The 14905-nt window shown below is 42.1% G+C and overlaps 1 protein-coding gene across 3 annotated transcripts in view; it reads left to right on the forward strand.

Annotated features, from left to right (window-relative positions):
- The window catches only part of Eprs1 (glutamyl-prolyl-tRNA synthetase 1), a 63693-nt gene extending 50883 nt beyond the window's left edge, over positions 1-12810 (forward strand). For 2 of the 3 annotated variants that reach the window (XM_051148092.1, XM_051148093.1), the window contains 8 exons: positions 119-220; positions 1340-1495; positions 3272-3469; positions 5524-5697; positions 7811-7971; positions 8735-8813; positions 12378-12442; positions 12532-12809. In XM_051148092.1, the coding sequence (XP_051004049.1) occupies positions 119-220; positions 1340-1495; positions 3272-3469; positions 5524-5697; positions 7811-7971; positions 8735-8813; positions 12378-12442; positions 12532-12682 (1086 nt within the window). In that variant the 3' untranslated portion in view covers positions 12683-12809. Of the gene's footprint in view, positions 1-118; positions 221-1339; positions 1496-3271; positions 3470-5523; positions 5698-7810; positions 7972-8734; positions 8814-12377; positions 12443-12531 lie in introns of all 3 variants that reach the window. The other variant, XM_051148094.1, reaches the window with a different exon arrangement.
- Positions 12811-14905: the final 2095 nt, after the last annotated feature.

The raw sequence follows: 14905 nt of genomic DNA on the forward strand, positions 1-14905 counted from the left end.
AATGTGAAAGTAGTTTCTGAAGTGTTTTGGATCACAGTAATTATTTTTGGTTATTGATCATGTAAAGTTGCCGATACAAACTGCAATTTTTTCTGTACTGACTGGCTTTGTCTTGCAGCGCTGGGAGTTCAAGCACCCGCAGCCTTTCCTCCGCACTCGTGAGTTCCTGTGGCAGGAGGGGCACAGTGCTTTTGCCACCTTTGAGGAGGCAGCTGACGAGGTAGGAGCAGTCCTGCTATGCCCAAGTCTTTCTTTAGGCCCTGTGTGTGTGTGTGTGTGTAAGAATGTTAATTAAAGAGTAAACAGATTTAAAGACTATTTATTGAAATTTACCCCAAATTTACTATTTTAAATTTTTTATAATAAACACTATGGCAAAATTAGTCATATGAATAAAACTAATTATTTTTTAAGTCTTTTTTCCCTCTGATACTGTATATCTATTAAGTGTTTCTCCCTTACATTCTGAATTTATATACACTTAAATGTAACTCAGCCTTACTGCTTTTTTTTGACATCTTTCTTAAGTCTCACATTATAATTTAATGGTATGGCCTGATAAGTTTTTATTATTAGGCTTATAATTATTACAGCAGTATTATTTTAGTTAGTTAGTTAGTGTTTTTGAGACGGGTTTTTCTGTGTAACCTTGACTGTCCTCACATTATTCTGTGGACCAGGCTGGCCTCAAATTCACAGAGATCCGTCTGCCTCTGCCTCCCAAGTACTGGGATTAAAATCGTGCGCCACCATTGCCCGGTTACAGCAATATTATTTAACCTGCTTTCATAATCAATAAAGACACAGATACCTGATATATTTTAGAATAGCCTTATGGCCTGGGGCATGGCAGATATTAACCCCTAAGCTACTTTCCATGTTCTCCCAGCCTCCATCCCATGCCGTCTGCTTCTAATAATTTCCTTATGGGTTACCTCCCATCCTTAATCCCAAAATGCTTGCTAAGGTTGTTCATCTGGGCTGTGTCTTTCATGTGGAATTTTAGAGTTCTTTCTCTTATTTCTTACCCAACCCTGTCTTCTCCTCCTTTGGCCACACCTACCCCGTTTTGCTCTGCCCAGGTTTAGGCCTTTTAATCAGCCCATCAGGAATAATTTCTTAGGCAAGGTTAAACAGCAATACTTAGGAACACAACAGTTTGCTGATAAACAGTAAGAATCTCAGGGGGGGGCAGCAATTAACAAACACAGAACACTAGACCGTACTACAACAGACTTCCCCTAATTTTCTTGTTGTTTGTGAAAAAGTTCACAGGCAATTTGAGATAGTGGAGATTGACAACCTGCAATGATTAAACATGCCATAAATGTTGTTACAGGTCTTACAGATCCTTGAGTTATATGCTCGAGTATATGAAGAACTCTTGGCAATCCCTGTTGTGAGAGGAAGAAAGACTGAAAAGGAGAAGTTTGCAGGAGGAGACTATACAACCACAATAGAAGCCTTCATATCTGCCAGCGGGCGCGCTATCCAGGTATGGCAGTGCTGCGACCACACCTGCCTGTAGGCACAGCTCATGGCAGCTCCAGCGCTTTCAACAGTTTCTGCTACTTCATTTGGACAGCCAATATAGAAAACAGTATTAAAATTTTAGAAAGTAAAATCATAGCATGTGATCACTCCCAGAGGTAGATGAGACGGATACAATGAGCATACTGAAGGGGCATCTGCACTCTGTTCGTTGCAGTGTCACAGCCAAGCAGAGGCAGCATCACCTGGACAAAACAATGCACATTTCTATAGTGGACCATTTAGCCATAAAAGGAATAAAGTCTGCCGTTTGCAGAACCATAGGTGAAGTCGGAGCTGTTGGTGTGAAGTGAAATAAACCAGGCATCACATGATCTTAACTGTATGTGAACTCTGAGAATGTGATTGTGTATAACTTGAGAATAGAATGGTGTTTACTTAGAATATGAGTTGGTCAGAAGGCACTACAGTTTAGTTCCCTAGGAGCAGAGCGTTACACTAACGATGGTGGCAGACATCGGTAATCACAGCACTCTGAGGGTCACAAATGTATGGCCAGTGTGAGCTACATAGTAAGAGATTCTCTTAGGGGAGAAAAAATCTGTCCTCTTAGTGTACAGGAGGGTAACTATCTGATTATAATGCATTGGACATTTTTTATTGGGCATTTTAAACATTTTTACATATACATTTATATTGTTACACATATATATAATAAATTACCCATAGTCAGAAGAACCACGAAATCATATTCTTTAATTCCCTCCTTTGGCTCAGAGATTTCATTATCAAATTTAAAGATAGTAATGCTATTCCTGAATTATATAAATGTTACATTCATAGTGTTTTGGCTATTTGAATTTGGCTGCCTTGAAGAAAGCATTGTACATTTTTAAAACGTTCAAAAGATTTTGAAAGACTTTGTTAGAAAGAAATGGTGGATTCTTGAGAAAAGCCTCACCTGGTTTAAACATTTTAAACTTGGTTTAAACATAAAATCTGTACATGTTGCCTCATTATGTTGCTTTAAAAAGTGAATGAAAAAATAATTACTTAAAAAAAAATTACTTGTGTAGCGTGCACAGAGCCCTAGGTTTGATCACCAGTACTCCATTAAACTGGCATCATGGAGCACACCTGTAACTCCCTGGAAGGGGAGGCCAGAGGATCAAGTATTGGAGCCGCCCTCAGCTCCATAGTGAGTTCTAGGTCCATATGTACTACACGAGCGCTTCCCAAGCACAGGAAAGAGGCGGAGAGAAGAGAACAGTGGAGAAAAGCGTCATGTGCTTTCTAGGCCTCTTGCGCATTCCCACATCAGTGAGGTTCAGTTCTGTCCTCTGTTCACAGGCATGAGCTCCTAATAAGTCTTACGTTCAGTTACCCTGCTGAAAGGGACCGCCTGGAGCAAAGCAGTTTGGTTTTCTGATTTGGTTTTTTTTTTTTTTTTAAATAGTTCTGCTCTCTTGACATGTCAGTCATACTTGTATTTTAAGCATTAATGTCAGAGTGAGATAAAACAGTACATGTAGTGGAATTTTAAGTCTGTGATCTGGTACTTACTTTCTTTTTGGTTTGTCGAGACAGGGTTTCTCTATGGAGCTCTGGCTGGCCTGGACTCACTTTGTAGACCAGGCTGGCCTCAAACTCACAGCGACCCACCTGCCTCTGCCTCCCCAGTGCTGGGTTTAAAGGTGTGCGCCACCATGCCTGGCTTTGTAATTATTTTCAAAGGCGTAATACTTTAAAATTAAAGCCTGTATTTCTCTCTCTATTTTAGGGAGCCACATCACACCATTTAGGTCAGAATTTTTCTAAAATGTGTGAAATAGTTTTTGAAGATCCAAAGACACCAGGAGAGAAGCAGTTTGCTTACCAGTGCTCCTGGGGCCTGACAACACGAACTATTGGTGTGATGATCATGGTCCATGGGGATAATATGGGCTTAGTCTTACCACCCCGTGTAGCCTGTGTTCAGGTAAGGAAAGTGTTTCTCTTTATCATCTCTTGGGTAATTATAGACCATGTTTACAAAGGACATTTGAAAGGGTAGATTTCTCTGATATAAAAATAATTGAAAGTACTGCCTAGACCACTATATTTTATAAATATGTATACTTTTGTATTATTTATTGTTTCAAGTATTTTAAAAATTACTTAAAAATTTTTTTATTAGACATTTTCATTTTACTTTATGTGTGAATGTTTTGTCTGCCTGCCTGTCTGTCTGTGGCCCACAGTGCATCCTTGGTACCCACCAAGGTCAGGAGAATGCATTGAATCCTATGAAACTGGGGTTAGAGAAGGGTGTGAGCCACCATGTGGGTGCTCATACCTGCTGAGCCACCTTTGTGGCCCCAAAACTTCCTTTAAGTATAATTTAAAAATATTATATAGAATTGTCTAAATAAAATAAAGTAGGTTAAATGAGCATGCATTTAGTGTTAGTAAAAGATACTCAACTGATTAGTACATGTTGGAGACAGATTCGTTTGTGGTAAGATTTAGTTATTGGAAAGCAGACCGAGGATTGTGTTAGCAATAAAGCAGCTCATGTTGGAGCCTGAGAAGGAAATGTCTCTGAGCCAAACCTCCAGACCAGACTAGGAAGCAGTTTGCGTCAGCTTGCTGTGGTCATGGCTTAAAGACCTGGGGCTGGAGAGATGGCTTGGCGGGTAAGATAGCATACTGCTGTTCTTGCCGGAGACCCAGGTGCAATTCTCAGAGCCCACATCTTCCGTTTACCGCCTCCTCTAAGCCAATTCCACGGGGATTCAGTGCCTTTATCCATACTGGGTACATGGCATCACACATCTTTAAATATACAACATTAGAGGTGGGGACAGGCAGATCTCTGAGTTCCAGGCCAATCTGGTCTATATACCGAGTTTAGAGAGACATCAGTTACGGCGATTCTGTCTCAGACTCTGCAGGACAGTGTGTCTTCATTTGTTCTCTTCATGTAGATTTGGACACCTCAGCTCCTAGTTAGTTCAGTTTTACTGAGTTTTTCCCAAGATGGATGGAAGACTATGTCTTGAAAGTTGAAGTTTGGAGACGTAACAAAAGATGGCAGAGATGAAGATCTATGGTCTCCCCAAAGATGATAAAAAAGGAGAGGGAGGAGGGTCTAGTGCTCCTCAGGTGCCCGTGGAGATGCTGAAGTAACACCAGGTGATGTGACGTTGGCGGTGGTCACGCACAAAGGAGGGCAGAAAGCAGCTCCCCTACAGGAGAGACATGGAAGGGCATTGCGGCACACTGGGAGACCCAGAAGGGGCCTGGTCTGCCACAGACTCAGGAGAGTGAGCCAGAGGAGGATGAGAAGGAAGAGGATGCAAATGTGGACAAATTCATGTGCAGCTCAGAATTTACATCACTACTAACAGGTTTTCATGTGCCAGTGAGAGTCTTTGAAGAAAAAGTGCTTTTAAAACAATGCAGAGTGTAGCATCGCAAGAAGTTACTGTGTGTGTAGTTGGATTTTTTTAACCTGTGGTGTAGGATAATTGTAAATATTTCATGGTTTTGTTGGTGGTGTTCTGTTTTGTTTTTAATACAGCGTCCCAGCAGCAAACTCTTTAGGGATTCCTGTCAGTAGTATGCCTTGTCTTGTTTAGGATGCTACATGTTGTGGCTTTTTCCCCCTTTGTTTTGTTCTATTTAAGGATTTAATTTCAGTGTGTTTGCATACATGCATGCCTAAGTGTATGTCTCTGCATCACGTGTGTGCTGGAGCACTCAAAGATCAGAAGAGGAGCTGGACTCTCTGGAGTTACTGCTTGTGGTGCTTGTGAGCCACCATGTGGGTCCTGGGAATGAACCCAGCTCCTCTCCAAGAGCTGTAAGTGTTCTTAACCACTGAGCCATCTCTCCAGCACCATGTTTTTAATTGTAATAAAATTAGGTATATTTAAAAGATTGTGTCATTGGCAGAGTTTAGCTTCTGTGTGGCCATTATTGTAGGGTCTAAATGACTTGTTACTGTAGATGTCATTGTGTGGATATAATGTGTCTTTGCCTGGCCTCCAGGTGGTGGTCATTCCCTGTGGAATCACAAATGCCCTATCTGAAGAAGACAGAGAGGCACTGATGACTAAATGCAATGAGTATCGGAGGCGGCTTCTTGGCGCTAACATCCGAGTCCGAGTTGATCTACGGGACAACTACTCCCCAGGCTGGAAGTTCAACCACTGGGAACTCAAGGTATGCTTGGTTTGCGCTGGGTGGACGGAGATCTGCAAACATAAGGTTTGTTACCCCATGTCTGCAGTGTAATTTCTTCACTTAGACTACGTTCTGAGCATGCTTCATACCGTGTAATGTGGGTTTCTAGAGCCTCTGTTTGTTTAACTAGTTTCTATGGTGGTTCAGGGAGTGTGTGCTTGGCCTGTCTTTGATTCCCAGCACTGTGCCTTGTCTCCCTAAATGTTGCGAAAGACAGATTATGTTAGAATAAAAATGATCTTGAAATTTGTTGATACTAAATGAGCATCATTTGGTGGGTGTGTTGCAAAGCTTATATCTTGAATTATGTCACTGGCACAGTCAGGTTTCCATGATGATGGAGTCATCACCAGTTCCTTCCACATCTGCAGATCTAGTCCACATGGCTACACATCAGTTCATTGTTGTTTTTAACTCTGTGTGTACAAACTCTAATTCTGGCTTAATGTTTGATATTTTCATTTACTGCACAGCTTCATTATTAGCTAATGCACACCCTTGATTTTGTTTTTACAAACTTAGCATTTGCCATTTTTTTTTCAGCTATGATAGACTATTAACTCAGTCTAGAAATTAGAGGAGTCAAATGAATAGATATCAACCTCCACATATGAGTAGCTAGGACATGTCCTCAGAACGGTAGCTGAGGGCTTAAGAATGGATGCCTGATACATTGGGTTATTCAGAGCAACCATCTCGAGTTACAAAGCCTCTAACTTTTACCATCCTGTTTTAAAATGGCTCCTAAGCTAACCCTGTGCTGGGCTTAAGGCTGATGCTGACTTTGCTTCTGTTTGTGTGTCATACTTTCTTCACATGCTCCCTTACCTTCAAGGAAGACCTTAAAGACAGATGTTCTGCCCTTTGTAATTTGTCTTTACTGGCAGTCGTTTTTTTGTTCACCTAGAAATAGGTGGTGGATACCAGCAGCTATTTCTCTAAGCCGGTTTAACTGTGTCTGGGTGTATAGTCTTAAAGGAGAAACTGTTGCTGTTAGCTTAATCAGAATGAATTAAAAGTGTTGTCTACTTCTGAACTCATCCATTTCTCTTCTTTCTCTCCCTTCCTCTGAAGATGTGGTTTTATCTCTGCCACTCTTTATCCCTGGAAACCTGTTCTGTGAGGGTCAAGTAGGCTTGCTTGAATTCATTTAAGTTTTCCTTGGCTTTGACTTGTGTATAGAACACCTGGCTTACAGTGTCAGAGTCCTAGAGTAGGTTTGTTTTTTGTTTGGTTTGGCTTTTCGAGACAGGGTTTCTCTGTGTAGCCTTGGCTGTCCTGAACTGTCTTTGTAGACCAGACTGGCCTCAAACTCACAGCGATTCACCTGCCTCTGCCTCCTAAGTGCTGGGATTAAAAGCATGCACCACATCTGGCTCTTAAAGTAGTTTTAAAGGATCTTTCCTTAAAATTTAAGACCTACTGTTTTTCAGATAGGATTCCAGGCCCTACAAATGCACAGTCTCCCTGGACCTTAAGGGCTTCAGTCCCCTAAGAGATCAAAACGCACAGACTTGGAAATGTAGGAGTCTCAAACATGTATGAAACCACTTCTTAAGTTTCTTGATGGAAACCTGATAGCACGGTACTTCTCAAACTTCACCCCCAAAAGCTAGCAGGCTGAGCAGCACTTAGTAACTCCTTCAAATATGAGTCTCAGCCTGTCCTTAACCTACAGCAACAGGAAACTGTGGTGAGGCCTGGCAGCCCGTGCTGTAGCAAGCCCTGCAGGTGATGTGATGCATGCTATGCTTCCGTCTAGAGGCATCCCAGCAAAAGCACATGGTTAGCATGAGTGAGTCTGGGATGTACTAGTGAGCTAGCCCCTCTCAGCGTCTTGGTTGTCAAGATGCCCCCATATTCCTCCATGTAACACGTGAAGAGTCTCTAAGTGGTTCTCCATCAAGTACTTAGTTCTGACCACACATGCAGTGGACTCTGCTTCTGTACTGGACTAAGCTCTGTAGTGTGTCAAGAATATCACTTGTCCTTTTCTTGTTTGCTTACAATTGCTTTTTGGCTGTTATATGATCTATGGTCGATAAAGCCATGAATAGTCTGTGCAATTTTAACTGCCTACTTTGTTTTATAGGGAGTTCCAGTCAGACTTGAGGTGGGGCCACGTGATATGAAGAGCTGTCAGTTTGTAGCTGTCAGACGAGATACGGGAGAGAAGCTGACAATTGCTGAAAAGGAGGCTGAGGCTAAACTTGAAGAGATTTTGGAGGACATCCAGCGTAGCCTTTTCAGAAGGTAGCTCTGTAGCTTCACTGTGTCTCCTTCCTTCAGTGTTCACCTGATGTTTGAGGTACAAACAAGAGATTTGGGGATTATTGATACTGAGAGTAGCCTTGCAGCTGCTGTGCAACCCCCCACACACCCCTGGCTCAGGGGCTACTTAATTTTTTACTTATAGTTTGACCTGCAGTGGGTTTTCCTATGTGTGTGTTGCCTGTGAAGCTGTGGTCTGTCTGTTGAACTTAGGGAGTTAATTTGAGATCCAGGCTTTTGTAACATAAATGTGAGGGCTTAAGTCGTTGGTTTAAGTGCTGGGTACAGGTTGGTGGAACCCAGGAAGCTTTAGTACATATCAGCACTTCCCCTGAGATACTAATTACAGTGTTCTGCAGAGCAGCCAGCAAGTGCGGTGTCGAAGCTTCCCAGTGATAGCAGAAGAGGTGGCTCAGTGTGTACTGTTCTTGCAGAGGACCTGACGTTCCTTCCCACAGCCACACAGGCGGCTCACACCTGCTGTAACTTCCCGCTCCATAGAGATCTAGAGATGCTGTGGTCTCCATGGCACTGCTTACTGTGTGCATGGCAAACTTCCCACCTCTGTAGGCTTGAGATGGTGCCAAAATAAGGTGGCTGGCTCGTGTGTAGTCACTGCTAGTGAGAGAACTAATACAGTGAGTTCTTCCAACTCCCACTTCCTAGTTCATGTTGGAATTTTTTTTTTTAATAAAACACTGTCATATCTGTAAGAAAATATGTATATTCTGATTTATTTTGGTAGGGCTTCTGAAGACCTTAAAACTCACATGGTTGTATCCAATACATTGGAAGACTTTCAGAAGGTACTAGATTCTGGAAAGGTAAGAGACTTCCAAAATAGTTTTCTTGGCTTTGTTTGTTTTCTGCAGGGCAAGAGACTGATCTCAGGGTCTTGCCTGTGCAAGACTGTGCTGTACCACTGAACTGCACATGTGCCACTTTTTAGTAAATCATATTTTAAAAGTTCCTAAACTTATACTTTCTATTACTCTCTTTTTAAGCCAGTTAATTAAAAGGATTGCACATTATTCAGCTTTATATATTATTGGAGTGAATCACTTATGGACTTTAGTATTCTGGTATATGTGTTAAATACGCAACCAGTCCTCCAGATTACAAATGAGAAATTCATGGGCCAGAGTCTAAATGAATTAGCCCATAGAACTAGACAGATGGCAGGAGGTAGAGTTTTCTAACAGTTTAATGTACTTCCACCTCGGATTTTTAAAATTTCTTGTTGAGAATAAAAGACTTAAGTTTCTTATGATGATAGCCTGATACTGTTTCTCTTGTTACGGGTCTGAGGAATTAATCCCTCTCACTCTGTGTATTGATCTGTAAAATGAATGTTAAATAGATGATCTCAAAAACCCTCTCAGATCCCCACTTCTGCAGTATACTTGGCTTTGGTTTCCTGTTTTCGTGACCTTTTACCCTTCTGTGTTCTATAATGTTTCCTTGACTCATGCTGTGTGCTTTTAATAGAAGAGTAGAACTTATACAGCTTCTAGAAGTTACACCATGTGCTTTCCTTTCTCTACAGTTTATTTATACATTATTTTCTTTTTGCTTCATTCCTTTTCTCCTGAGTATTAAGGACTAGATTTTCAGGTTTGGTATGATGGTGCTCGGCAAGCACTTTACCACTACGCCATAGCTCCAGCCCATTCTTTGTATTGAGTAAAGGTCTCCTTACATTGCCTAGGTTGGCCCTTGAACTCACTGTACAGCCCAGGCAGCCCTTGAACTTAAAATCTTTCTGCTTCAGTCTCCTGAGGAGCTCGCATGACAAGCTTGTGCCACCAGACTAAGCTTGCTCCATGGAGCCGGGTATGGTGGTGCACGCCTTTAATCTCAGCACTCGGGAGGCAGAAGCAGGCGGATTGTTGTGAGTTTGAGGCCAGCCTGGTTTACAAAGCAAGTGTAAGACAGCCAAGGCTACACAGAGAAAAGCCCTGTCTCGGGGGGAAATAGTTTTCATTTACCATCATGATAGGATTAGTCACTCTTTAAGAGCAGCTTACTAATTATGTAAGCACGAATGTAGTAGCTCATATGTAACACAACTAGCCCTTAGCTGACACATTGCTTTCACAGAGTCACGAGTGTTAGCCATGTGTTTCGTCCTAACATTAGATAAATTACTATAAGGATTTCAAATTTTAAAGTAGAGCAGAGGTATTTTAGTTTCCTGTTTAAAGAATACATAGGACAGTAAATAGATTGTCGTATTCAGTAGCCGTGCCTTCTCCTCTCCTGCTTCATGTAGATTATCTTAGGTTTCCCAACTGACCATCAAACAGCCCTTGAGGCTATTGTAAATAAAATTGTATTTACTAGGAGAGAAAAGGATCTTTGGAAATTAAAATTAGGTAAAACTTTGCTTTTTTTCCTCTCTACTCTTATTTATTGATATAAAGGGCTGGGGACACAAACTTGCTCACTGACTTTCAAGTACACTCTTTCTACTTGTCATTTGAGGCTATTTGCTGCATTTATAGTGCTGGGGGTTGAATCTCGGGCTTCAGGCATGCTGGACAAGCTACTTGCTGCAGTGAAGAGACATCTTTGAACTTTGGATCCTCTTGCATCAGCCCCAAAGTAGTGAGAATTCCCTACCTGTGCCACCAGGCTCTGTTAGGACCACTTATGAGTCCAAAAACAATTTTTTTCATGTGCTACAACCATTATTATTTTACATATTACACAGTATTATAAATGTACTTTTTATGCATCTTGTTTGCAAATATTAAGGGTTTGCAACTCTCATATGGGGAAGTAACTGTTACTGTGGCTTATATCTTGACTCTTTTGTTTTCGTTTTCATGGCACAAACTATTTTTGTATTAAAACTATTACGTGTTGTCACTGATCTCCACCCCTTTCTCTCCATCCATTTCCAGGCCTGCAGGGCACACCTGCAGTAATACATTTCTGTATTACTTATGTAGTTTTGGAGGCAGTTTATCAGAATAGCAGTGGGTAAACTTCAGGAATTAGACTAGTACATTCACTGAGTGAGCTAAGAGAATTGACCGTGTTCACGAGATCCCCAGTGCATGGGAGGCTTTACAGAGGAGTGTTTTGTTTTGTTCTGTTGTATTGACTCTGCTGTATAGATCAGAACTTAGGACCCTTGCAGGTGAACTCTTAGTTTTAAGAATGCAGAACACGGATAACTCATGAAAAGTTGGTAAGCAGCACTGATGCTGCGTCTGCTCACAACCCCCTGCCATTCTCTCTTACATCTCCCGTATGAGTGTGTGTGCATGCCATAGCCACAGAGAAGTGAAAGAAGCATGGCAAGGGTTGGTTCTCTCCTTCCACCATGTTGCTCCCTGGCTTGAAGGCAGACACTTTGACTTGCCAACCAGGTCTCCAGCCCTTCTCTATTCCCTCTTAGGTTCCTAACATTAGCATTAGCATTGATTTCTAGACGTTACGTCATTGCTGTTGCAAACAGTTCCCGTGTGAGTATGCAAAACAACTGGCAAACTTAATGCTGGCTTGTCAAACATTTTATCTTACTGAAAGAAAATCCAGATTAGAGATTTTCTCCTTTCTCCCTTTCTTTTCTTCTCACCCTCCTTTTAGAGGCCTGCTGTGGACTGCGCAATGTCTGTGCTTGCTAGTAAGCTACCCCTCAACTCATGTCCTGCCCCATTTTGTTTAACTTTTATTTGTACTTGTTTTGTACAGACCTTGTCAGACCTTAAACTTGTGATCCTTATGCCTCGGCCTTCCAAGTAGCTGGGACTACAGGACAGTAACACTGGGTCTAATTCAAGATTTTCAAATAGGAAGTGAATTTCAGAATTTCAGTAAAATACCAAGTCTTGATTCTGCCTATTATTAAATAGTCCAGGAAAGAAGAAGAAAGCTTGAGGGTTGATTTTTGATTTTTGTCTTTTACGAGCCTCTTCTGTACTATAAAAGTTATTGACTTACCCCGAACATGTTAGAAGCATTTGGGATCGAGTGAGGCCTGCCTGACCATTAGATGTTACTGTTGCTTTACCATGAAATCAGTTTACTCTTAATCACCTCTCTTTCACCCCCTTGACAGCCAGGTCTGTAGAACAGGCAGCAGTGTGGACCTGAAGAGGAACTGCAGCAGAGTTCACCATGTCACAGCCAGTTTATCTTGACACTTGAGGGTGCTGGAAAGATGATTTATGTCTAGTTTTATGAGTGTGGAGTTTGGATGGTATAAAAACCATTCTTTGCTCTCTTGTGTACTTCTGAGCCAAATTCCCAGTGTGCTTGCAAAGGACCATGGCCCCAGGTCTAGGACACCCACCCCTTTTGCTTGAAAGGTAAAAAGAGAACTCAAGTAATCCTCTCTAGGAGTTATAATGGCAGAATGCTTTTTCTTTGCTTATTAGGTGGCACAAATTCCATTCTGTGGGGAAATTGACTGTGAGGACTGGATCAAAAAGACAACTGCCAGGTAAGTATAGCTCCCTGTAGGTAGGCCTGCACTGAGGAGGACGCAGGGCGCAGCGGTAGTGACCGGACTTCTTGTCTCTTTAATTCCAGGGATCAGGATGTGGAACCTGGTGCTCCATCCATGGGAGCCAAAAGCCTTTGTATTCCTTTCAAGCCTCTTTGTGAGCTGCAGCCGGGAGCCATGTGTGTCTGTGGCAAGAACCCTGCTAAGTTCTACACTTTGTTTGGTCGGAGTTACTGATGGAAAACAGAAGCCTCTATCCAGTCCTAACTTTTTTAAAACCAATGATACTAATATCTTCTCAGATGCAGTTTTTCTTTTTCATTTTTTAAAAGTCCTAAAAAAAGAGGTCACATGAGATAAACAACTATTCTTATGCCTAAATTAACAGTGGAAAATACTTTTCTGTAAACAGCCTGGGTAATAAATACCGTGAACTAATTCTATTTTATGTAGTCGTTCATCCTGCCATAGCAAAATCATACATACAAGGATGGTCATCGAAAGCCAGGTGAGCACAGGGGTAAGCTTGCCTTGACTGCCCCATCTTCCCCCTCATGACAGGCCTCACTGAGCTCACAGAGGACGAGCCTGTAAGCCTGGTGTGCACATCTCACTTTCGTCTCACCACACTGATACTTAGGATCTTGTTGTTAACTGCATGTTGTGTACCCTACTCCCACCAAACATCTTCTTAGTTGTGTCTTTCATTGGCTTTTCTTCCTGGCCACTTCCTTAGGTATTAGTGTGCCACATTCCCATACTTGGCCTCCTCATGATGTGTAATCGGCTCTTGCCAAACTGCATGACTACGCTAATACCTCCCAGTTCCATCAGCAGTTTGGAGCTCTAAACTACACACTGAGCTCTCCTATGATTTGTGTTTCATCAACATCTTGGGTTAGCATGTCCCCCAAATCTCGTTTCACCCCTCCATCCCTAGCACCTTTCTTCCTGTTTGGAAGATTAGTACTGACAAAATATACTCTGTCACTAACCTAGGAGCCCAAGTCATCTCAGGCAGCCCCTCCTGCAGCACAGAACTGTTAGGCTCCTGTTGCTTTGATGGGCTTTAGGTCTTAGACCTTCGTAGGTGTGTGAACACCAAGCCAGTCTTCATGTTTTCAAGAATGTTGTTGGCTTTTCCAGTTCCCCCTGAAATCATTTTATAGTTCTCATCACTGACAGACCAAAATGTAAATACTTTAGCCTGAATCTGGCTTATTATCTGTTCAGTACAACATAGCCCTCTATACTACCACAAACTGAATTTCCTATCTGGCTGTTTCTAAGGCCTTTTGTACCTCATTTGGAGCCTACTTAGTAATTTCTTTTTTCTTTAACATTTTAAAACATTTATATATTTATAGCATTTTAAAAACATTTATTTGGTGGGAGAAATGTGTGCTTACCTTGGCATATGCAGAGGTCAGAGGACAGCTCGATGGAGTCAGTTATATCTACCATGTACGGTGGGCATTGAGCCCAGGCTTTGTCGCCCGTGTCTGTCTGCTGAGACTACCTCACTATGTAGCCACGATCCTCCTGCCCCGCCCTCCTCGGACAGCTTGGTAAATATCTTATTTCAGCACACCGTTTCCAGTTCAGTTTCTTATGGTGAGAACAGAAAAGCCTTTTAAAAAGGTGAGAGTTCTGAGCCATGCTTCGAAGAGTGAGTACCATCTCAGTATTATAGAGAAGCGAGGGAACATGATATAAAGGCAGCTTATGTTACCTGTGGCAACAGGAAGTGTTCCAGGGAGGTAGCTGCAGGTTAAGTACAGCACGCAGCCTGAGAAAAAGGCTCAGCGAGTCAAGTGCTTGTGGGATAAGTCTGCAGACCTGTGCTCTTCCTGTGATCCAGACTGCTAGGGTAGAGACAGGAGGATCCTGGAACTTACCGGCTCACCAGTCTAACCAGTTAGTGAACTCCAGTGTCAGCATGACCCTGTGTGTCTCAAAGACTAAAACAGTAAGCACCAGAAGATACCTGGTGTAGAACTCTGGCCTCCACCCTCAGTGCAAGATAGTAAACACAGCATGCTTATCTGAGCCACATTCTGTCCTCTGAGTCAGTTTCTACTGACTACAGCAGTGTGAATGCTATGTCCCATTCTGCCATGCTTAGACCAGTGTAAACTGTTTCTTGGGAGATAGGGAGAATTCAAACACCTGCTTCCAGGTTCCTCTACTTGTAGAATAAGTCATTAGAGCAATGCTTAGCACTTCATATATAGTTGATACAGATTACCTGGGGTCAACTGAAAGCTCCTACTAATATGTGACTTTTATCATGGTAAGTTTTGTGCTTTAAAAAGCGTATGTGTTGGTTTGGAGAAAAACTAATAGAAACTAAAGAGATGACATTGTTTTGTTTTGTTTTTCTGATGTATGGAAAAACATAAGACGAAGGTCATATTTTTGTATTTTATACTGTGACCCCGGGTCATCTGGGAGGGGGAG

The sequence above is a fragment of the Acomys russatus genome, chromosome 6 (genome assembly GCF_903995435.1).
Source record: "Acomys russatus chromosome 6, mAcoRus1.1, whole genome shotgun sequence".
Classification (NCBI taxonomy): Eukaryota; Metazoa; Chordata; class Mammalia; order Rodentia; family Muridae; genus Acomys; species Acomys russatus.